The sequence below is a fragment of the Manacus candei genome, unplaced genomic scaffold (assembly GCF_025592945.1).
Source record: "Manacus candei isolate 608988 ecotype Guabito, Panama unplaced genomic scaffold, ASM2559294v1 h1tg000052l, whole genome shotgun sequence".
Taxonomy (NCBI): Eukaryota; Metazoa; Chordata; class Aves; order Passeriformes; family Pipridae; genus Manacus; species Manacus candei.
This window is the reverse complement of record NW_026138100.1, coordinates 1,106,267-1,129,697: the sequence shown is the minus strand read 5'-3', so window position 1 is coordinate 1,129,697 and position 23,431 is coordinate 1,106,267. Positions and strand designations below refer to the sequence as shown.

The 23,431-nt window shown below is 42.4% G+C and overlaps 1 protein-coding gene across 6 annotated transcripts in view; it reads right to left on the bottom strand.

Moving 5' to 3' along the window:
• Positions 1 to 23,431, bottom strand: part of PHACTR2 (phosphatase and actin regulator 2) — a 126,443-nt gene that overhangs the window by 48,636 nt on the left and 54,376 nt on the right. Inside the window, exon 1 of one of the 6 annotated variants that reach the window (XM_051801525.1) lies at positions 20,488 to 20,706. The exons of 4 other annotated variants lie outside the window; for them this stretch is intronic. In XM_051801525.1, the coding sequence (XP_051657485.1) occupies positions 20,488 to 20,530 (43 nt within the window). In that variant the 5' untranslated portion in view covers positions 20,531 to 20,706. Of the gene's footprint in view, positions 1 to 19,416; positions 19,451 to 20,487; positions 20,707 to 23,431 lie in introns of those variants that run through there. One more of the 6 variants, XM_051801526.1, reaches the window with a different exon arrangement.

The following is a 23,431-nucleotide window of genomic DNA, read 5'->3' as shown; positions in this document are numbered from 1 at the left end:
CCTTGCCATACATCTGGAGTTTAACTTTGGAGAAGCTGTCATGAGCTAATTAACTTGATTGTGTTTTAATTAAATGAAAGGAAAAAGCTGAAGTTCAAATGTAGGCAGCTGAAATGTAGTTTCCATATGGAACTGACAATATCACAAAATGTTAATTGGACCTCCTGCTGGCAATGAGCTAAACAGGCTGGATAGAGGCTACTTCATAGGGAGGATTGCTGCTGCCCTGAAACAGCCAGAGGGAATCCTCCTGGAAAAACTACAGCGGGGATGAATATGACTGTCTGCATATCTCCAGGTTTCTACAAGGATACACACACAAATGCCTTTTGGGTTGTTGGAGTCATACTTGGATCAGCAGTGCCAAATATTCCAGAAAGGGCTTTGGGAGCCCAAACCCTGTAACTCCCGTATCTCCACAAGCAAAATGTTACCTCGCTCCAGAAAGTCAAACACTGCAAGGGTGAAAAATTCATCTCAAAAGGCCATATTCTGTTCTGCCCCTGTGATGAGCCACTACCTAAGCTCCGAAAAAAAAATTAAAAAAAAGGTACTTACAAGGGAATGAGGGAAACCTGTGCTTCTCCTGAAAGCAATAGCATGGATGCCCAGGGGTCCATGTTTCAGACAAAAAGCCACGTGGCTCAGAGGGATGCTCAGTCACACTGACCTCTTCTACAGTGTGCAGAGGAGGAATATGACCAGAATCCCAAACAATGATGCATTTATTCTAGTTCTCACTCTCTCACCTGCACAGCCGGGATTAACTGGCTCAGGGCCTGGAAAAGCTTATTTAGCTATCTGTCTCTTAGGCAGGATGCCCTGCAAGACATTGATCCCCAGCAAGCAAGGGGGGACCTTACCTTGGCCTCCCACTACCTTTCACAAGACACACGACCTAAAACAGTGTTAACTTTAGGGCTTGAGACATGCTTGCTGCATCCCTGGGGTAAAGCACAAAGAAACTCTTTGCTTTGGAGTTATCTTAAGTGTTGCTCTTTTTTTTTAGCTAACATAATACCCACATCAGCTTAAGTGCAGTTGGGCAGTTTGTCGAGTTACAGGCTATCACATTAGTTACCACATGTTGTCTCTTGCTAATGCAACCCAAATGCAGATGATAACACACTTGTAACCTGCAGCTTCACTGTTACTTCACAGTACAGTTACTTCACAGTTTTTACTCCCACTGGGTTAATTCTAAAGAAAATAAAAAAGGGAAGTTATGGTTGTAGAGCACTCTGTAGAGACACTGGAAATGCCACAGGCAATACAGCCAGTCAGGGCTATCCAGCCTTACTAAATTACACTTCTCATGCAGGAACCTGCACAGAGCTCTTTTCTGCTACACCTACACTGGCACATGAGCTGGGTGGGTTCTACAGCACATTAAGCACTGCAGTTATACCACCTCTCTTCTCATCTATTTTTTGAGTCAGAACACATTAGGGATTCACTTCAGGTCTGAATAAAATTAAGGGCATTACCTTATGTCTGCAATATGCCCAAAAGCATGTGTTTGTAAATTAATTATTTAGATTTTGGCATCATGCAGTCCTTATTAGAACACCTACACAACTTTTTCCTTCTCTTCAATGAAATGTTAATTTCCATCCTTTTAGCTTTCTACAGAAGTAAGCAAATGCTCAGCCATTCTGTTACAGAAGTTTGAAAGTGATCTGGCTGAAAATCTTCTTGCTACCTCCTCTGTAACCCTGAACACAACCCCAGTCAGAGGGAAAGGGATCATGGGTTTAATGCAGGCTGTTTATTCCTTCTTTTCTCAACCTCAATACTTGAGCAAAAAGCAGCAAATGGAAAGTTTCCAGACAGTTACATTTTCCAGATATATGAAACATCAGGCCAAAGGTCAAAGCAACTCCTCCACAAAAACAGGGAAAAAAAAATCCAGGCACAGTAACAGATGTGGGACAAAAAACAACTAAAAGCAGTATAAATAAAAAAGCAACCAAATTACTTTGAACAGTTGAATACTGAAAATGAACACTTCTTCTGTTATTAAGGGATATTGTAATATTAAGGGATATATCTCCTTGAGGTCAAATAGTATGTATTTCCATTTATAGCTTAATTATTTAATTTTTTTTTAAATAATTTTGTAATTTCACGTAAAAGTAAGATGCATGTACGCATCTTATTAAGTTCTGTAATGACATATTCACTGGCTAAAGGACCCAGCTGCTGATCCTTCTCTGATGCCTTTCAGACACCCCTCCAATATAGCTGGAAACATGGGAGGCATTTCCCTGAAGGTCCCTGGCTATGTCCCCAAAAGCCACTGCCACTACCAGCAGAGGTAGCATGCAGGTATAGTTTTATAGAGATGCTGCCCATACAAGTGGGCTTCCAGTCATCTCAGCATGTGTTTTCACACCACCATGGTGGAAATATCAGCTGAACCATCAACCATGCTGGTAACCATTTGTAAGGCTGCACCTTATCACCACAGTGAGACAAAAGAAAAACCACCTTTTGCCTGGGCTTTTAAAACTGAGTTAGGTCCTACTACTGACATCAGAGGGCCAGGCAAATGAATTTGCTGACCAGACTGGGCTGGATAGTGTGCTACTGAGCTGGGGCAGGAAGAGAACAGGAGTGAATGAGAGAGAAGCCTGAGAAGAGAGGGAGACTTCTGCTAGGAAGCGATTACCCAAGCTCACCACCAGTGGGTGCAAAAGATGCTCCGACCCCTTCACCATATCCAGTCCTAAAGCAACGACTACGTGAAGTGCTAACATCAGCTATTTTCCTCTTCAACAGGAAGGGAAGGAGATACACATCTCCCTATTCCATCCTATCCCACTCTATCTCATTACAGACTACCCAGCACCCTTGCTAAATACAATTCTGTATGAACATTACACGTTTTTACCTTTACTATTACTATCTTGAACCAAATCTTTCACAATTAACATTGTGTTTACACATCTGAAAGCAGGTTTGGTTTTGTGGACTCCCATCCCAGTGCTCCCCTGCTCTTAAGTACTATGACGAGGAGCTTCTGATCTACAAATAACAGAATGTTTATGTACCCAAAACCTTAGGAGTAATTTGATCAGTCATGTAATTAAATCCCTGGGACGGGACAGTCCAGAGCTCACTGTGCTGCCTTTGAAGAGCAACATTTTCTTCTGTACTGGCACCACTTCAACACCTTTTTTCTAGTACAGGAAACAGCATATTTCACTTGTCCAAATGCGTGTAAGGCAAACCCAAAGCAAACAGTCTCTGTTTATGACCTTGTTGGCCTCAGAACCCCACCAGGGAGGTCAAGGCTTTTTAAACCCAACTAGCAAATTTCTGATTGTTGCTGTCATTGCAAATGTTTGTACAGGCTTTTAACTCTGCCGCCTTTGTAGAGAAAACTGTTTATTTTTAAGTTCAGTTTTTAGCTGTCTTTAAAATGTTTGTCTTTGTTGCTAGATACCAGCTTGGATAAACAATAATAATAAAACTCCAAAATGCTCAGAAGAACCTATTAATGATTACATACAGTTCCTCTCAGCCAAAATGCCAATTTGTCAACTCTAAAACCACAGCCTGTAAAAATCATTCATATCACTCTATGCCTACAATATCACAATTCTGAATACAACCTAAGTCATCTTCTTTGCTATGAGGAAATGGGAGTTGCCAAGTTGCAGCTGACTTTTATTCCGCATCATGTTTCATTGCTCTCTCTATCCCCAGCCACACTGCAAACAGCTGTTTTATTCCCTGAATCTTGTTCTTTACTAGCGCCAAGGTGGGGAAAATCAGGCACAAGCTGACATATTTGTCAGCCTAGCGGCCCTTCCTTTACCAATTTAAACTTGGACACTCAGGGGCAAGTAAAAGGACAGGTCTGTGTGAATCCCAAAGATGGGATTCAGTTATACTTTAAAAACCAGTGTGGTCCTTTTCCTACACAATCAAGAAACAGTAATTCTGTCATGCAAGCTGATGGCACCACGAATCACTACAGCAAAACCCAGTGGAACTGTAGTACCATCTTCATGTAGGCTTGAAGGCTGTATTCATACATATTTTGGACTTCAGTTTTTCCATGGAAGCAGTGTTTATGGAAGCAATGCACTGGTAAACAAAAAACTTTAGTTGGAACAAATTACAAATGAGAAAATTGTTGCCCGTCAGCTCACTGCACTGGGATGCCGTGTTGGAGCCTGCCTGTTCACAGTACACCCCAAGGGTGCAGATGCTTGTGGAGGTAGGGTTTGAAACCAGGATCCCACCTCCATGTGAGAGAGCCAGCAGTGCTCTCCCTTTAGGTCCAGGCACCAGCCCAGGACTAACCAAAGCTTGAAGCCCTCCTGGGAGGGAAAAGGGCTAATAAAAAAGGGGCTTGTTGAGGCTTCCAATGGGGAGTTGTCATCTTGTTATCAGACAAGGCACTGAGAATCTGCTCTCCCAGCAGATTCTTTCCTTAGGGGAAAACATCAACTCTGTAAGAGCATCATCAACATGACAGGTACATAATTGATACCTTCATTTCCCCACTTGCTTGTTTCATACTGTATGTGAGGTTCCTACTTCTCCTTGCTTTCTGTTAATAATGAATGACTGTATTATCCTGCTGCTTAAGAGGGCTGGCCATAGATCAAGACCTCTTTGTAACAAGAGCAGTACCAAAAAAAACCAGAAAGACCATTCCTGCTTCAGTTCTAAGTATAAAATGGAAGAGAACAGCTTGAACAACAGATTTCTGATTTTCATTGCCACCTGCTCAGCTGTTGCATTTTTAAAATTTTTTAGCTATCCACAAGTTTCTCTGATTTTGTTTGCATGTCCCTTCCTAACTTCCTCTCTCATTCAGACACTGACATTAAGCAATCATAAAATATATCTTTGTTGTCTGTAGGCTAAAATAAAGCACCAACTTGAACTTTTATGTGCCAGTTTAAACTGAATTGCTTTAGCTGGAGTTGGATGAACACCCCTTAAGCTGGAAAGCAATAAACAACAGAAAAAATACCAGACTCCATCTCCTCCCCACCAACGTGTTTCAGTGCTACACTATCACAGGGCCTAACAATATTCATTCCGTACTTCAGCACACATTTAAGAGTTCACATACAATAAGAGTTTCAAAGGGTGCCAGAGGAGATGCCTGTTTGCATGATGGGGGAAATCCAAGACCACCCAGTTATGCCAGCACACACCACTGCACTGCCATCCATTGTGGTTCTAAGGACAGTTAAGAGTTAGCAGTCGCTGTAGACCAGTGAGAAATTTTAAGCCTTCCAGTTACCATTAAGATGCTTTCAGGCTGATTGTCAATCAGACAATATATTGATTTGTTTACTTTGTAAAAAACCCAATACAGACAACAAAAATACTTTAGCCTATTTTAGCCAGATTAATGCTGACATCGGTCACTCCCACAGTATGGAATGACACACTTCACTGTATTTTGTGTTTCCTTTAAGACCTTTAAACCCTTAAAAAATTTAGTTTTCATTTAAAAAATCTTTTTATTATTCCTTGTTACTTTAGAGGTAAACCAGGCTATATGACTCTTGAGTAACTACAAGCCAGCATACAAATGTGTTTACAAATGTAAACACTGACATGAATTACTTTAAAAACTGAATGAAATTGAAGCCATTCTCGCAATTATTAGGATTTCATTAATTTTACGATTACTAAATTCTGTGGTATTTTTATGAGTGCCATGAGCGTGTTGATACAGGTGAATTGAACACAAAAGCTTAATATTTAGCCATGTGCTTAAAAGTATATAATAACCTGATTAAAATAAAAAAGGTGGTGCAAAAAACCTGAATATGACTGGCAAGCCCTGGAACTATTGCTAGCAACTCCAAGCAGCACTGGAAATTCAAAATTCTCCTAAGTGTGTACAGCATCAGTTTTCACCAAATTCATCTTTGGCATTATTTAAGCTCTGTAAAGCTTTCTTTTTTAAACTACTACCAAATGTTTTCCTAGAGAGGGAACATTATGTGACTGAGTGCTCCCATGCTTCCAGCAGTCCCTGGGAAAGCGAGGCATTTCTTAGGAAAGCCCACAGGAATACTTCAGAAATTCCTGCTGGCAGTTTCTGCCTGTCCCAACTGTTTCTCATCCTCTCATCCCAGGCCTTCTGCAACTTGCACAGCAACTGATGCACCCAACAAGGGAGACAAAGGGATATTTATATGCTTATTTAATAATGAATCGATGTGTGGACATAGTCTCCCACGAAGCAAACACTGCTTCCACTGGTGATATTTCTACAGGGGTCTTTCTCTGAGGATTTGCCCAGAAGTGGGCAGCCCATCCTGGCAGCCAGGGCTTGCTTGGGTCTCTGCTCTTTCCACTCAGCACCCCCCAAAATGGCATTGCTGCAGGGATCTGAGGAGGAAAAGGAAAGCAGAGATCTCACAGATGATGGATGATCTTGTCCGCACGCTGGTGGGCGCAGAGGGAATATTGGAGCCATGGGTAGGCAAACAGGAGTCAAACTCAGTCCCTGTGCCCTTCTGCAAGGCACATGCCAGTGCTACTCTGACATCACGGTTTGAAGCCTGTTCAGCTCCAATCTCAACCAAAGAAGCAGAGTGCCCCCCTGCAATCCCCACCAATTTACCTCCCCCAGAAAATACCTCCTGAAAAATTCTCCTTGTCATACTGAACAAAGGTTAATAATTATTCTTTCAAAGAGTGCCTTCAAGCAGCTCACAAACAAACGATGGCAACTTTGCCAAGCTTAGGGGAGCGGTTTTGACATTTTGTAAATGAAAAGAAGTGATAAAGGGTTCAGTCATTTTTCTTGACTTGAAAAAGGTTTGTAATTTCCCTTAAACCTTCCTCCCACTCTTGCTAACATTCAAGTACTTGGCACACATATTAAACATTTTTAGACCCTATGCTCACTTTTCACTCCAGCTGGATGCTGAAGTCTGGGAGAGAGCGGTAATTCTCACCCCAGGAGAGACCCAAAAAGGGACTGGTGCATTACACCACAGCTCCTTGCCCTGGGCAGGCATTGCCTTTCACTGGCTTTAATCATATGAGGGAAAAACCTGAAATCACGATGAAACATATAGAGGACACAATAAGCAAAACAGAAGATTTCCATAATCGGTAGGAGATTTTCTGCATAATAATACAAAAGCATAATACAAGGAATGTAGGTAAGCACAACAGCACAGCCTGACTCAGGTTTAAAAAAAATTGCTAGAAGAGAAACACTAACCTTCACTGAGTATTTTCTTGTTCTAGAAGGAATAAAATTTAACTAAATCAAGTGTTAACTGGCTTTTTTTTTTTAAACTCCTGTATAGGATTAGGAATAACATACTAAAATTGAACAGCATAGGTATGCAAGATGTATCTAACTCAGTTTTTTTGATAAACCTTATGACATTTCATGTATTTAGGCACAGTGGTCACTGGGAACCAGTTGTATAAGAATTTTCACTTAAACCAAAACTCTTCAATGTCCTGTTTGTGAACATGTATATAGCCCATATCAACAGGGCTGTAAGCAGCCTTGGCATTTTCAAGGCTGCCTTATAGTGTTTGGATGGGCATCAGCATGAAGAGGAGCAGCCTGGCCAAGCATCCAGCTGGTGATCCACTGCAAATTAGCCCTTGCCAAAGCGGTTCAGCAATGCTGGACCAGTCAACTAAAGGGACAGGTCCATGGATTATGTCAAGGTCCCAGGGGAAATGTGATCCTATTTCTGGTAACACCAGCTCTGAAGAGAATGAAGATCATTCTGATGTCACCTCAAAGCTTCCAATCCAAACAGCTCCATTACCAACACTGCCTTCCCACTTCAGCCAACCTCTACACTAACTTTAAACTTCTGTCTTTTAAACCACTTGGGAAGCAAAGGTTTAAGTGGACTTTTAATTATCTTTCATCCCAACACAGACTTCTAAAGTATAATTGAATTTTGTGGGAAGTTTAGCTTTGAGAAAAAGTAAGGAGAAAAAATAATGGATAACAAGGAAATAAAAAAAAGGATTACTATAGCACGTACATTTTCTTCATGCTCAGAGCAAAACAAAAGACTATATCTTAATTTGCTTGTGTGCTAGAAATAGCATAGTTTACCACTAATACTACACACTTCTACACAGACCAGTGCAGGAGCAAGGACCAGCATAAGAAAAGGAGCCAGTGGCTAGGAATGTCCCCTGGCAGGAGCGTAGAGCTCACCCGGATGCACAGTTCCCTGCCTCAGCAGTGGCAGCATCCTGGGCTGAGCACCTGCTCCCCAGGGAGGCAAATGAACACAGAAAAACACAAATACAAAATATTAAGTGGCTCTTGTTATTTGTGCAGAGGAAAAGTGCCTCATTACTGTAGTACTCTGGAGTACACATCTCTACACGCTGGATTTAGAAAGGACCTTTGACTCCACATAATGTTTTAATAAACTCACCTATTTCACAACTAAAACAAGCCAGAGCTTAAAAACCAGAGCTAAATGTATAGTGCTAGAATACTGTCCTCCTTGGTGTGCTTTGGTCAAGCTGTTGAAAAGAATGTAATCTTGATTTTACATGAAGTCATAGTACTTTTTTTGGGCATATCTGGATGTTGTTTTTATAAGTACAAAGCTACCTGCTGGTAGGAACAGGTGAGTAATTAGTGAAAACGCTGGAAGGACTATAACTAAAAAACATTACGTATGTTTTTCTGCAATGAAAAGTTCTCATCAATAATTTCACTGACATGCACTTGAATGCAGGTGGCTCTCATTTCAGGCAAATACCAAAACACTGGAGGAAGTGTAGGGCTATATCCACAAAACTGAAGGATCCTGTTTACTTCTTATGGCACCTACTCAGAACTAGGGAGGCCCAGAGCAAGTCCCTGCTCTTGAAGGGACTCAACCTACCCCAGACCCTAAATGTACCTTATTCTACTACCAGGGAGCTCTGGGGAGCATTGATCCACCTCTCATCTTCTCTGATGTCCAGTGACTTCATGTACTCCAACTGCAAATAGTTGCTACTGCCAGAGCTCTGCCTTCTCTATTTTAACTGGCACAACAAATATTTTGAAAAATTGTCACAGTTTTCTTGTGCTACAGAAATTTACAGCAAAATATAACATAAACCATAATCTGACTCTAAAAATTTTTACAAGTATATGTGACTCCACACATACGTGTTTGTCTCAGTGGGACCTCAGCCATAATTCTTGGGTTAGAAAAAAAAAACCATACCTGTAAATTTGTCAGAAAAAAAAGCCACCAATATGATACCAACAATAATTGCATTGAGATAAACTAATGGTTGGCTTTCTCACCTAACCTCATAGCAAGCTACTGGGCTAGAGAGGGCTACTGGAAGTCCTCGTAGAAGACTTTTCACTTTGCTACCCATCTCCTTGAAGGGTCATCTCTTGCACAGTGTCAGCATTATCTCAATTTCCTTCCCTTCTCTCTCACCCGAAACATGATCCTTCTATCTCACCCTGAAAGAAGGACATTTTTTGGTTTGCCTCGAAGCTTCTTCTACCACTCCATATGTTAAAAAAATAAATTAGAAAAAGCCAAAGATGGTAGCTGCAAAGGTTAAATTATAAAGAAATACACATATTAATACAAAATAAACCTCTCTACATTTATAGTTTCCCCTGCATTGACATCTGGATGTGCAAGTAATCACTCAAATCAGAAAAAATGGGCTCCATGCTGGTATTTTTTAATGAGATTGAACTGCCTAGTCTTTGCTTTTAGGAAATGCCTAATTTAATTAGCAGTACTGCATCTGTTCTTCCTTTCCTCTCCCCTCAATTTTATGTGGAATTTCCTGCATAAAGAATAAAAAAATTAAACTGAAAGGAAGAAACCTCTGGGCCCATATATACAGAGGATGTATAAATTCTTAGGGGATTAAAAAAACCTCATCTGTGCCACCAGACACCTCCCTGCTGACAAACGGACACTGGTCTCAGTTCTGCCCTGCTGGTATACATTCCCAAAACAAGCCTTGAGGGAAAAAAACAGGTTGCCAAATATGCTAACCAGTAATGATGTTATCTGCTAAACCACAGGCAGACAGGGGCTGAGGAGGCTGCTCCTCTGCAAAACCAGAAAAAACTGCTGTGGCTGTGGGATAACTCACTAGCTGTCTTCAGCTGATTCCTTTACCATGGTGAACTCACTTAACAAAATATTTTAATTGGTTTTTTGGTTCATCTCATCTTCTGGTGATATTTCTCTTCTGTGCTTGAGGAAACCCTGAATGCACTGCAGGCTGAGCAATAGAGAGAGATATGTTTTCTCTACAAACAGATCCCCTAAGGACAGCTGGTGGAAAAGTATAAACACAAAGATTCTCAGTTTGACTTCAATCATTTGTGCTCCCTTAAGTCCTTAGTCTGTGGCTTTCAGGTCTGACATGCTCCATCTGTAGCAAGGTGGGGAATAACAATCAGAATCATGTTCGCTCCGTAACACAACACAGTTCCATGACAGTATCGTCCAACAAAAGGTTTTAAAAGCAGAGCGTCATAGTCACATAATTTCTGCAATGCTTTGTAGTTAACATCTCTTTCTTTTTCCCGCTGGCTCATTACTTTCTCCTCCAACTAAAGTATACACTATTTCTGCTTGGGCCTTGTTCTGGCTCTCGGGAAGCTGGCTTTATCCACAGCCTTAGCTGTCTACTTTATTGTTCACTCCCTTGCACAGACACAGTCTCATTCATGTCTCACCATCAGGCCTTACGTATTTCTTCCATACCCTATTTTTATGTGTCAAAAGCAGCAATATTTAAGTAAGAATCAATAACAGCATCATTTTTCCAAGAAATTAAATTAGGTGTCTTCTTATAAGAGTCAGACTAGCCTTCTAAAACTTTTCTTCAAGAATGTAAGCACAGGAACTAGTCTGCAATTAGTGCAATTGTTTTAAATCACATATGGATTGTTAACACTAATTATCAATACTAACATTTTCCTTCTATCAAGCACGTGAACAATTCATGAGAATAGGAGAATTATGCACGGTGGTATAATGTGTAGGGCAGGAAAACCACTACACCCTTCTCTGTATCAACATAAAAGAGGCCAGATTAGCAGTGCACTAGAACACTGCTTCACATTTTCAGAACAAGAATATTCTTAGCATCTGTGCCAAAATCAACACTTCCTTCCCTTCAGAAAAGCAATAGATCTATAAAACTCCAAGAAACAAACCAGTAATTCTCAGACACATTGAATGAATTTACAGGGAAGGAAACGCACAGCCAGTTTTGAATTATTAAGAATGAAATAAATTATAAAACATTATAAATGTGTAATTTAAACATGCCAAATTTCTTGGCAATTAACTGTTGGGTTGTTTTTTTCTTCTCATAAGGACTGCTAGTATCTAAAAATCATTTCCCACCAGCTTGCATTGACTTTAGGTTGTAATGTGACTCAAATTAATTGATTGTATCCCACTAAATCTGTTCCATAAGCACACAATAAAAGTGTCATTTCTTTGTTGACTCATCCAGGATCTTGGGGAAAAAAAAAGACAGAAAAGAAAGCCCACATAAGGTTAGTTTTCAGCCTGGGTGACTTTATCTTGCTTGTTGTGACACAAATGCTTCAGGTAAGTTGATCTCTGGGGGTTATAAGCAAGGAGAGCAATTGGGAGAAGAGTCACAAATGGGACCCTCCCTTGCTATTCAGTCACACTACATTTTTAACTCAGGATGCTGCTGTGTGACTGAACTTCACTGGCTTGGTGCCCAAGCAGTAGGAATCTCTGTGTGCCCCTTCAACAGTAGAGATGAGAGATCTCCAAGCCATGCTGAGGCTCACGAGGGCCTCATAGGCAAACACCGGCTAGGAGTATGTGGGCATCGCACTCCCTACAGTATTTGTAAAAGCTGACTTGGGGCACAGACAGATGTAACCTAGGGCTACATCACTGGGCTCTTCCATGAACTGCTATTCCTTTAGGCATCTGTGCAACAACACACACTGACTTATATTGGTAACTGGGATGCATCAGCAGAAGCTGCAGTCTGCTGAGGATGAAGACACAGACACTGGCACATGGTGCTGGCTTCCTAGCTCCTGGTTTGAGAAGGAAGATCACTGGGGCACCTGACTGCAGCAGGCTGTGCTGAACTGCAAAGCCTGGCTCCTACAATCACAGAATGTTTTGGTTTGGAAGGGACCTTAAAGATCATCTAGTTCTAACCCCTCTGCCATGGGCAAGAAACCTTCCACATTCTGGCTTCCAGGCTCCCCCTGCTGTAGTTTGTTTCTTCAGCACACCATCCTCTCCAGTGCCGGGCTGTCCTCTCATGAAGTTTCCTGGGTATTCAGACCAAATTTCTCTCAAGACAATGCTATTTTACTTAGTTCATCTGACTACTAAACAGAAGCTGTTACTTTCTGTTGCCTGTCCTTGCTCTACAGCCATGGAGGCAGAAGGCATGAAGAGCCCTGTCTTCCTCATCAGAAAGGGTCAAGCAAAACAATAATTTTAGTGGGCATCAATCATGTTGCAAACCCCAGAAATAAAACCAGGGGTGATAAATCCCCAGTCGAGAGTTAACTTTCTGACCTGAGGCTTCAAGCAATAAAGAAAAATTCTTAAGCTTGAAAAACAGTCCCCACGGGTCTCTAAGTCTTGTCAGCAACATTTTAAACTGCAAATGTAAATTATATTATAGCAGTGACAACATCAAGTTTCATGGTGTATCACAGTTATTCTTATAGTGCAAATCACCTAGCTATCTTAAATCAATTAGAGATTGTCGCTATTTTTCATGAATTATCTCTAGACTATAAACTATGTGATTTGTTTGCATGAGGAGTAATAGCCCAGGCTTTAAAGCCCAATCAACACCTAAGGCCTCTGCACCATTCTTGTATTTTTACTGGGCAATACATTAAAACATTCAGATTTAGAAAGTACAAAAAGAACTAAATAACACTGAAATTATGATGGTCCATCTACCTGACGAGGATTTGCTGACAGTTCGGGCAGATAGTCAGAGTGAAGACATCTTGGAACACTAATAAAAAACCTACATTCTCAGGGGCGAGGAATGCAGGCTGACTTGGAAATAGAACTGGTTTTGCTCACATGGTTTCAAATGTTAGGACAGCTGTATCACAATCTAACTCCACCAGGCAAAACATCACTACAATTCATACGAAACCAATGCGGGAATGAGAGAAGAAAAAGGCAACATAGCCCTTATCTTTTCATATAAAACTTCATTTTCACAAAGATACCATTGATATAGGTGTGATATTAACACTCTTATCCGTCAATTAACAAGTGTTATCACAGTTTTATAGTATTATTATAATATTTTATTATACAGTCTCATTTTACTTGCATGCCATCTGACAGAATACCCTAGAGTTCCATACAATGATGGATCAACCATAGATCCTCATTTCTCCCTAGCTTTTCCCCACTTACACTGATCATCACAGCTGTACAAAGCACTGAGAGAACACAAAGATAAATAAGACTTTCCCTTTGGACAGAGACTTTCTTTCCAAGGACCCAAAAACCAAGTCAAAGACAGAAGAAATTCATATTCCTATGCAGCGACCTTGTATCAAGCCTTGTAAGAAACTCAAGTCAAACTTCCTAATAATGAGCCACCATAAGATTAACAGAGGTAATTGCATGGTCTGTGCTGACTGGTAGTCCAAACTACTCTGTGGACTGCAAATGGGCAAGGTTAAATTGATTCACATATTGTAATATTTAAATCCAGGAAAAAAAGGGGGAAAAAGCCCCAAAACTGAGAAGAGAGGATATGCAGCACTGTCACCCATGTGATTCTGGTCAAAGACCGTGAGAAGAAAAAACAGTCCATCTTCACACCCTGCATTACCTGGCTGTTCACCGTGACCTTCCTGCCTCATTCCTACTGAACCATTTTGATCATAAGACACCGTAGGAAATGGCACACTCTGGACCCCACTGTGATTTTACACTTACCCAAAAATACACTTGACAGTCTAGGGGTTGTAGAGTTCACATACAAGGAAATATAAATTACTCCATGTCATGCTGTGCCTTAGATTTTATTTTGGGGGCATGAAATAAAATAACAAACCAACCCCCTCACTTATCTGCCTATGTTCCCTGCTCGTGGTTTGTACTCACAGTTTCTTTTTCAGTTTTGCACATATTTTATACATCAATATCTTCATGGGGCTTGAACCCAGGCCTGACTGAAAGCTTCTCATCAGCCCTGGCGAAACTGAATACTGGCGGCTCAGGGACACAATCAAAACCAAACTGCCTCCTTCCCTGACACACACCTACATCCTGGCTGCTGTCTCAGCAGGAGCACCAGCAACCAGCCTCACTCTCTGGGATCTGCTGGGGGCAAAACAGACCAGAGCCACTGTTGCCTGTTACTAGAGACATTCTATCATCACCAGCAAACTAACTCCTCTCTTTTTTTCCTATGCCTAGCACTGGCCCTACTAGAATGAAAATCCTTTTGTATCAGAAGAACAACAGGATCAGGAATTCCCCTTGTGCCAACTACAGAAGGCAATGAATGGACACTTCAGAAATTACTTCTCCATATGGGACTGAACGGCAGCTGGTTGGGGTATTTCTGTATATCAGAAATATCTTTCAAGCCACTGTTACAATTTAAATGCAATGGGCAGAAATAAGTTCTGGAAGCAGGCTATTTGCTGAAGTATTTTAAAAAAATCTACCAATGATTGACCCAAGACATTAAGTTCACTCGTTGTTATGTTTTAAAACAATAAACTAAAGTGAAAAACAAATCCATATCAGCACTGATTCACAAGTATTTTTCAGCAATGTTACATTTTTTTTAAATCTCAAAAAGCATCAGTGTTCAAAATGAATAAGGACAACTTTAAGGAAAAACATATAAAGAAAGATATAAATGTCTAAGTCTTTTCTATTTTTAACAGACTGGACTGTGATATGGCTAAAACACTGATGAGGACTTGGGAGCTCTTTGATTTCCTCCTGGCTGTGTCTTAGGCGCTGTCCCACCTCCTTGTGATAAGTTTTCCCATTTAAAACAAGGAATAAGATAAAAAGGACTGGAAAGCATTTTGAAATATGTAACAGAAAACACCACCTAAGAACAAGCCATATTACTCAGGAGCAGTAAGAAAGCCAAGAAAGAGGATCTGGAAAGGAAGGACAACTGATCCAAAGGGTGGCTCAGACCCAGTGGAGTGGGATCAGTTGTCAGTGGGGCTTAGCACACGGGGCTCAGCAGGAAACAAGATATTCCATGAGCTTTTCATCTGCGGGAAGTATCAGGGTGGTCATCTGAGAAGAGAACCCCCACACAAACCCAGGCAGCTGGCAGGACTCTGCCGCCCTGCCCATGATGACTCCCCAGGAGCCAACTCTGGTTCTCCTCATGGCAGATGAGGAAGCTGATGATTAACACTGCGAACAGGTGATTAACAGCTACCAAACATCAGCACATAAAGATACCTCAGCTGGCATGCCTGACATGAAAGGTCACACACCCTGGCAGCTAAACAAGGAGAATTTCTGGTCATCCTTGAAGTGGCATCAGAGTGAGAAGAGGTGAGACATTGACCTGGAACCTGTTGAGCACCACACCTTTATTTTCACACACATGCAGTCCCTGTGTTGTAGCTGGTCCCCTGTGTCCTTATGAGACCTGTGTTCTGGGCCATGCCTGGTGCAGGCTCAGGTTGCAGCCTCCCCTGCAGTGAGCTGTTGCCGCAGCTGAGGAGCTCTGGCTGGGCCAGCAGCAACTGCTGCAGCCGTGGGGGGCCCCGCTCTGCTCTGGCAGACCACAGAGTATGTGGCAGCATACACATTTTATATTTTATAAACATGCAACACTTAAAAGTGTGCACATTTTTTTCTCTATAAATAGTGATTCATTCTACACGCTCACACTCAGACCCTCATCAACAGCACAAATCAGATTTATGGTGTGGGGAGCTGAAACCTACACCTTCAGCAGTTGCCATTACTTTTCACAGAAACTTCTCAAGAAACACAAGCACCTACTTTTTAAGAGCTCTTGCAGTTCCCACTAGTAGCAGGTAAATCCACAGCTACCCATTCTGTCTGAAAACATGGGCTTTTCATGCCTTTGACTAGGTATCCAAAATATCCACTCTATCAGCCTGAAGTCTGAGGCAAACTGCATACTTACTTAACCCGAATTCTGGAGCTGTCACAATTGAAGCCCCATCTGATGATACTGGTAGGGTGAAGAAAGTGTTTCCCAAAAATTGAAAAGCCTTGGATGTAAATTTAGTAGCAAATGAAAACAATACACCTTTACATTATACTTATAACTCTTGCATAACTTACAAAAGCATAAAAAAGGGCAGAAAAAAGGAATAGGATTCCCCATGAAATATTATGAGGGTTCAGCCTCAAAGGCGCCAACCAAAATACGGAAGATGAAACTCTGTCCAGAATGTCCTTTGTGACTGTGGACAAGTCATTTAGGGCTTCACATCAAATGGGACTTGACATTTCAGCTCAACAGCTCTGCTTTCCATTCTTTCAAGTGCATCAAAACCTGAAATGACCAGCTGACAGGTGTGTTGGGAGTAGCTCGCTGCACCTGTAAACGCTTTGAAATGTCCTCCTGTAAAGTGCAATGATATCAAAGTTCTTCCACCTTTGAAAATAAAAGTAGCTGGAGGAGAAAAATCAATTTCCTTTTAAAAACTCTTTAGAATTATTACTGTAAGGGCTTTTCTGCACATTCAGATTCATAGTGTTCAGACTCATAGACTGAGTTAGAATGAGGATTTAAATCTATGGCTGAGTATCTCCATGTCCAGCTCTTCAGGAACAGAAGGGCTTGCCCCATAACAGCACCCTCAGTAAAGCTCACAAGTAGGTAGTAATGAAGAATACTACTGGAATAACTTCTCTTACTAGACAAGTCCTGGCATTGCTGAACTGCTAACCAATTAGTTTGTTTACCAACACCTAGAACTGCTGAAATAAATATTAGTTTTCCATTTCATTACAGGATTAGGACAAAGTTGCCTAGTTAAGGAAATGACAATTCCTCTGCACAGACACAGGTGAAGCTGCTATTTCCTTGTCCATGAGCAGGAAATCCCACAAAGCCAAGAGAGATGAAAAGGAGCAGTCTGAGAAACATGTTCACTTCTGACCTATGAGAATCATTTCACCGAGTGCCAATGTCAACAAACAACAGGATCCTTCCACTGACTGCTTTCATCTCAAGGGGGGAGCTGAGCGGGAAATGGTTTTTCTGTGCTGTTGAAGTACATTTTCATGCCTATGAAAAATCTTTGGGTCTGTAGAAGGATTACAGTTTGTGCTCTGTTTCTGCAAAATGTATATGACAGAAGGAACCCCCACCCACAGATTATGTTCTTGGCACAGGAGGTCAGCACAGGGATCTGACCCCAGTCTTCAACTGGCCCTGATGAGCATCTCGATCATCAGTGCAAGAGTTTCCTGAGACCTTCCCCTTTGCAACTTGTCCTTTCCCTCTGCTTGTGCTTCACACTTCATGCTGAGCTGCCTGACCTCTTCTCAGGAACACTACTAGGTCTGTTTTTACTGGAAATTTCTTTCTTGACAAGGCATCGCTATTCAAGAAACAACAAAAATCTTTCATCACCTAACTAGTTCTGCTTTGAAATGTTACCTTCCCAACACATTGGTCATACCTCCACTTGATGACTTTGCTGTTTCTCCGTACTGTGGCTGGTTCCGAACTACCCAAGAACAAATCCAAAAGGAAAAAAAAAGACTGAAAAAAGTGTACAGCTCTGCTGCCCTTTGATAAACTGTAGATAAGAAAACAGAAGTGATAGCTTTTGCACATGATTGCTGATAACCCCCAAAAGCACTGAACTCCAGCCAGTGAATGGAGAGAGAGCACAGTAATCAAGTCCTGCCAGGCATGGGAAAATCAGAGAAGAGGAAGGAAAAGGAACAAGGACAATACGTGCTCTTCCTTATCAACACATCTATACTGTCTTTGCAAGCTCCTCTTGCAATTGCTGTTTGTTCACATTTTTAACCACGGCAAATAACAAACAAGCTTTAAAAAATTTAACTAAATTACTGAAAAGCTGTAACTGAAGACCTTCTTTGCTGCTCATCTACCGATCGCAGTTATGGGAGATGATTAAAGCCCTGATCCTCCTGTCCAAAACCTTTCAACACCCACTCACACGCAACTGATGGCAAACTCTAGCAAGACAGCATTGCTAAAGGAAGTTCCAACGGGCTACAAAAACCTGATTTTTCCTCTCTTTATAGGCATGCTAATCTATCTGGTATGAGTCTATGTTTCTCCAGTTGAGAAGGACTTCTGAATTTTATGGTTAGGCCTCAGTCCTATTTTATCTCTTCTAACACATTACGACTTTCAGGAAAAATCTTTTACTTTAGTTTTGTACATCAAACCATGTTCACCTTACCAGTCCATCCAGAGTCTCCACAGTGATTTAATAGTGGCGCCTTCCCCTGCATCCAGCTGAGGTCTGCAGGGATCACAGGGCAGAGTTTGAGCCCTTGCAGGCTGGCATGGCTGGGGGAAAAAAGGGAGCGAACAGGCAAGCAACTTCTCATAGCTGCTTTTGTGTGGCTCACTGAGGATCTGAACGTACTATTGATTCCTTAGCACTAAAACAGATTTGTAATCCCTGTGTGTGCAAGACAGATATCTCCTTCAACTCTAATCTCTAGCAGCTGTCAAAGACTTAAATGGCTTGTAGCTGGCTAGCATGCCAAAATCAACGAAGATTTTAGGCCTGCTTGCCTAAGGGGCAACCTATGAAACAGGAACCAATGGAAGTCATTCTCCTGCCCTGATCACAGTTGGACAGGGCTTCCTAAATTTTGCAATGTATCAAGTATCCAGACCATACCAGCAAAACAGACTAGAGAAAACAAATGATTGCACCCCCAAGACTCCATGCCACCCGGAAACCCACCTGCCCCTATGGCTTCTTGTTGAGGGTATACCCTCCCAACAATTTCAACGGGGCTCAAAGTGCAGTGGGATTACTCTTCTGTGGAACCTCCTGGAGGCACTACCACTGCCACTGTCTCATCATAAAGGGAAGTGCTGTTAAAACGGAGGTAACCAGAATTTACTTGGCAATACTGAGGTAGCATCATAGTAACTTACATCTTCAGATAGCAGTCTCTTACTGCTCCTGGTTGAAAAGTTTGGTTTCAGTTAGGAAAGAATTCAAGGGTGACTTTTTTTCCTTTTAGGTAAAACTTACTGTTCATTAGCACTGAGCCAAGGGAACACAGACACCACAGCTATCCTTGGTCAAGATATGGGCTCCCCTAGGGCAAAATACTCTCACAGCAGATTTTTGTACGTAACCATTTCCTCAACTTCCTGTACAAAAAAGTGATCAAAGATTTTTAACCAGTCCATCTGTTTCCCAGTACCTACCTTGAAATAATCCTATCATGCTGGCTACCGGGTGAAACCTTCAACAGGATGGTGACATTTGTTGGAAATGGTGCAATTTCTCTTTCATGCAGTGTTTGACAGGTGAAGAAATAATCCAAGGTTTTGACTGGGATGGTGTGACTAAGAACATAATGGAGCTCTTCTGAAAATGTATGTGCTATTACTAAAACTGTCCTTCGAAACACTCATGAAGGAAAAACAAGGGGAAAAAAGAAACTTTGTTGCACTGTCTCCTGTTTGACAAAACAGTCCCACATTAACAGCAATAAGCAATTTAAGGATAAAGTTCAGCCTCCAGAATTAAATTCCACAACAGGATTTTCTCATTTTTTTAACTGGATGCAAAGGAAACAAGTGTTGAGGAAAAACATGCATGCAAGCGACATTTTCGCAGGAAACTTCAAACCTCGCTGGAGTTAATTTAGATTATACATCCTATTATTGTGGCAAGAGACACGCTCTGTTTTTCAGTAACTAAAACACACTGGGTTATCCTAACATGCCTCCAAACAGCATTCCCAAGTAGTCTGTACTATCTTCAAAAAGTTACAAACAGTTAGGACTATTTTATTGAAGAGAAAAATGAAAAACAAAACAAAACAAAAAACAGTTCTACTCACACGCTATTTATTTATTTTCAGCAGTCTGCTTACACAAAAAACGTCCTGGAGCCAAAAGCAACCAGCTGGGCGGGTTACTAGCCGCGCTACTGGGCGCGGTGCCAGAGCTCCTTTCCTTCCCCTTTCTTTTTTTTCGCCTTCGTACTTATTTATTTAATAACGGGGGCAAAAAGTAACCTCGAACCTCCAGGGAAGTGGGGGGGGGGGGGGGGGCACGGCGGAGCCTCTCACCCCCCGGCGGCTGCCGAGCAGGACGGGGCAGCCTGGAAAGCGGCCGTCCCTCGCGTCCCCGCTGCGGTCCGAAGGGGCGGGCGAGCGGCGGCGACCCGGGGGGACCGCGGGCACCGCTCTCCCAGGACCGTGGGCTGCCCCCGCCGCCGCCACGGCCGCGCTCCCCGTTCCTCCCCGCCGGGCGCTCCTCGGTACTCACCGCCGGGCGGCTCGGGCAGCGTGGAGACCGAGGTCTGTCCCATGGCTGGGCCGGGAGGCGGTCACGCCGCCCGCCGGGCGCACAGCCTCCGCCGCGGCTGTTCCCGAGGGGCCATCCCAGTGCTGGCCGGGGCCGCGCTCCCCGCCGGCGGGCGGGGGGCGGCTGTTCCCGCGGCGGCTGCGGGCCGGCGGCTGCCTGTCATCGCCGCCCAGCCGCCCCGCCGCCGGCCGCCGACCCGGGACCCTCCGCCTCCACCCCCGCCCCGCTCCACCCCGCCCACGGGCGCCTCGGCCCCACCCGGACGGGGCTGCGCTACGCTCCCAGCACGGGTCCTTGCCCCGGGGGGGAGCGCAGAAGTTTTTAGTAAGTTTAAAAAAAAAAATTAAAAAAAAAAAGGAAAGGAAAACCACCTTAGTTACACGGAGATCGGAAAAAACGGTGCGTAACTGGCGAGACTTCCCAGTTAGCGTGTCCCGGTGTCTGCCTACCACCCTCCCCTCTCCGAAGCCCACAGGGTCAGTCCAGACACACAGTTATTCCCACCCCTTCTTATCGCCTCTGAAAGTACAGCGGAAACTTGAGGCAATCTCAGGGAGCGAATCCCCATTGCCCTGCTCGGAGGTCCTTCACTGCTGGGGGCAGTTTTCAGAGCTGTGCTACCGCCACGAGTGGAAAACGAGTGGCTGGGCAGGGCACGGAGTCGTTACCAGCCCTAGTCTGGCTGTAGCGCAGGTCTGAAAAAGTGCCCGACCCTCACCTCACCCACAGGTGAGTAATCAAAAACAGGACTACTTTTAATTTTGAAAGAAAGAAGATAGTCAAAGACAGCAACATCCAGACAGAACTCTGCAATAACAAGTGACAAGAAGCGTCAGAATCAATGGGACACATTTATGGGGAAGATGGGAGGGAAATAGCGATTGTACATATAGCACTAGGGCAAAAGGAATAATGGTTTGTTTTCTTTAATGCATAAGTATAATCTAAGCAGTGATACAAGCTTAATGCTAAGCTCACTAGACCAAGCTTAATGATAGAGCTAGAGCTAGCAACTGTTACCAGTGACAAAAAAAAAAAAAAAAAAAGAAAATGTAACCCCCCCCAAAAAACCTCGAGTGCTTAATAGGTATTACTATGCAGTATCTAGAAACAAGCAGGGAGATGCACATGCATCACAGAAGGACACTCAAAGCTCATCCAAAGAACATCTATCAGCAAGCCATATGGTGAAATTACTATATTTCTCAGTGGTCTGGAAATCCTAGAGGGAAATCCTAGAGGGGTTAAAGAGATGTCTGACCTGCTGTTCTTTGCATGTGTTGGCACTGTGGTGATGCTTCAGGAGATGGAGAATTGTGTTAGTGTGGGGCCCACACTAAGGAGCACCACAAGTAGCTGTGGTTTGTGTAGTAGGTAGAAGACTGTCAGCTAATATATTACATTGTCAGCTAATATATGGTGAATAGAAAAGAACACAACTAATGCTAGTCTTTATGGGTATTTTATAGAAAATAGGTCCTGGTAAACAGACCTTTTATTTCCTTGTTTTATATGATTATGTGTTAAATTGCCAGAGGCTTGAGTGGAATAGACTTCTGCTAGGTACTTGATTTAGCAAGAGAGAAAAAAGTGAAGACAACACAAAATTAATAAAGTACAAACAGATGAAGACTAAATGAAAAGCAGATCAATTGTTCAAGGAGCAGTACCATTTAATGAGGGTGTTTCTGTTGGGGAGCTATGGGGAGGCTCGTCAGTGTTTTCACCAGCAATCTAGAAAAGTGTTATTTCAAACAGCTTTAAAAGACTACATATATCATCACCAATAGCAATTTTAGACAGAATAAATATTGCCAGAGTGATAAGGAGGACAAGGCAGTCACAGAGTTATCTGGATTATTTAATAAATTCAGCTCTTTCAAACAAGTAAGTTTTAATAGGGTCAAAAAAACACCAGACTTGCAGGATGGAGCAACACTACCTACAGGGCCAAGGAGAGTATCTTAGAAAGTTTCTCCATGCAGGAGCTTGGCAAAATTCAACATGAGCTCCTAGTGAACTAGTGCTGATACAAAAGGGATCTGATATCCACATACAGATGTGCAAATAGGAAAGGGGCAGGTAGAATTCCCATTAGATAGTTGTGCTTTTTATCAGACAAAAAGTGGTGTCCTATGTTCAGTGTCTTCTGCCTCTTAAAATACCACTGGATGATGGGAGACAGCTTGAAAGAGATGAGATGGAAACTGCAGAAAACACTCTTGAACAAAAGGTGTAAAGAAAGTTAGTGCCAATGCATTCAGGAAAGACTGATGTGCTGCGTTTTAATCTAACAGTGCCTTTGCAAGGAGAGAATAGCATTGCAACAGTCCTGGATGTTCAAACACTGAAGGAAAAGACTCTTTGCCTGACACCTCCAACTCCAGGCCCTGTACAAAGCATGGAGTTGAAGACAACTAAGTGGTACTCACACAGAGGCTAAATTATGCAGTGGGAGCCAAGGGCAAGGTAGACGATTTAGTGGTGCCTTCCTCCAACCCAAGGAAAGGCTTTCAGAAGGGCAGCTTGTTGAACAGACAACTTCTGTCATTTATTTCTTGGGATTTTTTTTTTTTTGCATGCAATTTGGCACATTTATTTTTCTTACCTTGAAAAATTATTTTTAAAGAGTTTGTTTTGAGAAACTCGAGTTACCTCTTTGGAGACACTTGTAAACAGGAACCTAAAAGTGTTCCTGTCTGCCTCTGGTGAATCTCATTAATTTTATCAAAGGAAATTATGTTCTCCTGCTGCTTAAAAGCCCAGTTTACAATGCAAAAGTATATATCATCTCTCTGCTATGATTCACATGAAGTAATAAACTCCTCAAGGTTGATTCATGAGCTGATAAAATGAGTTTAGTTGAATTAGTTGAATTAGTTGCCAATTTCTTTTGGTTTGGTTA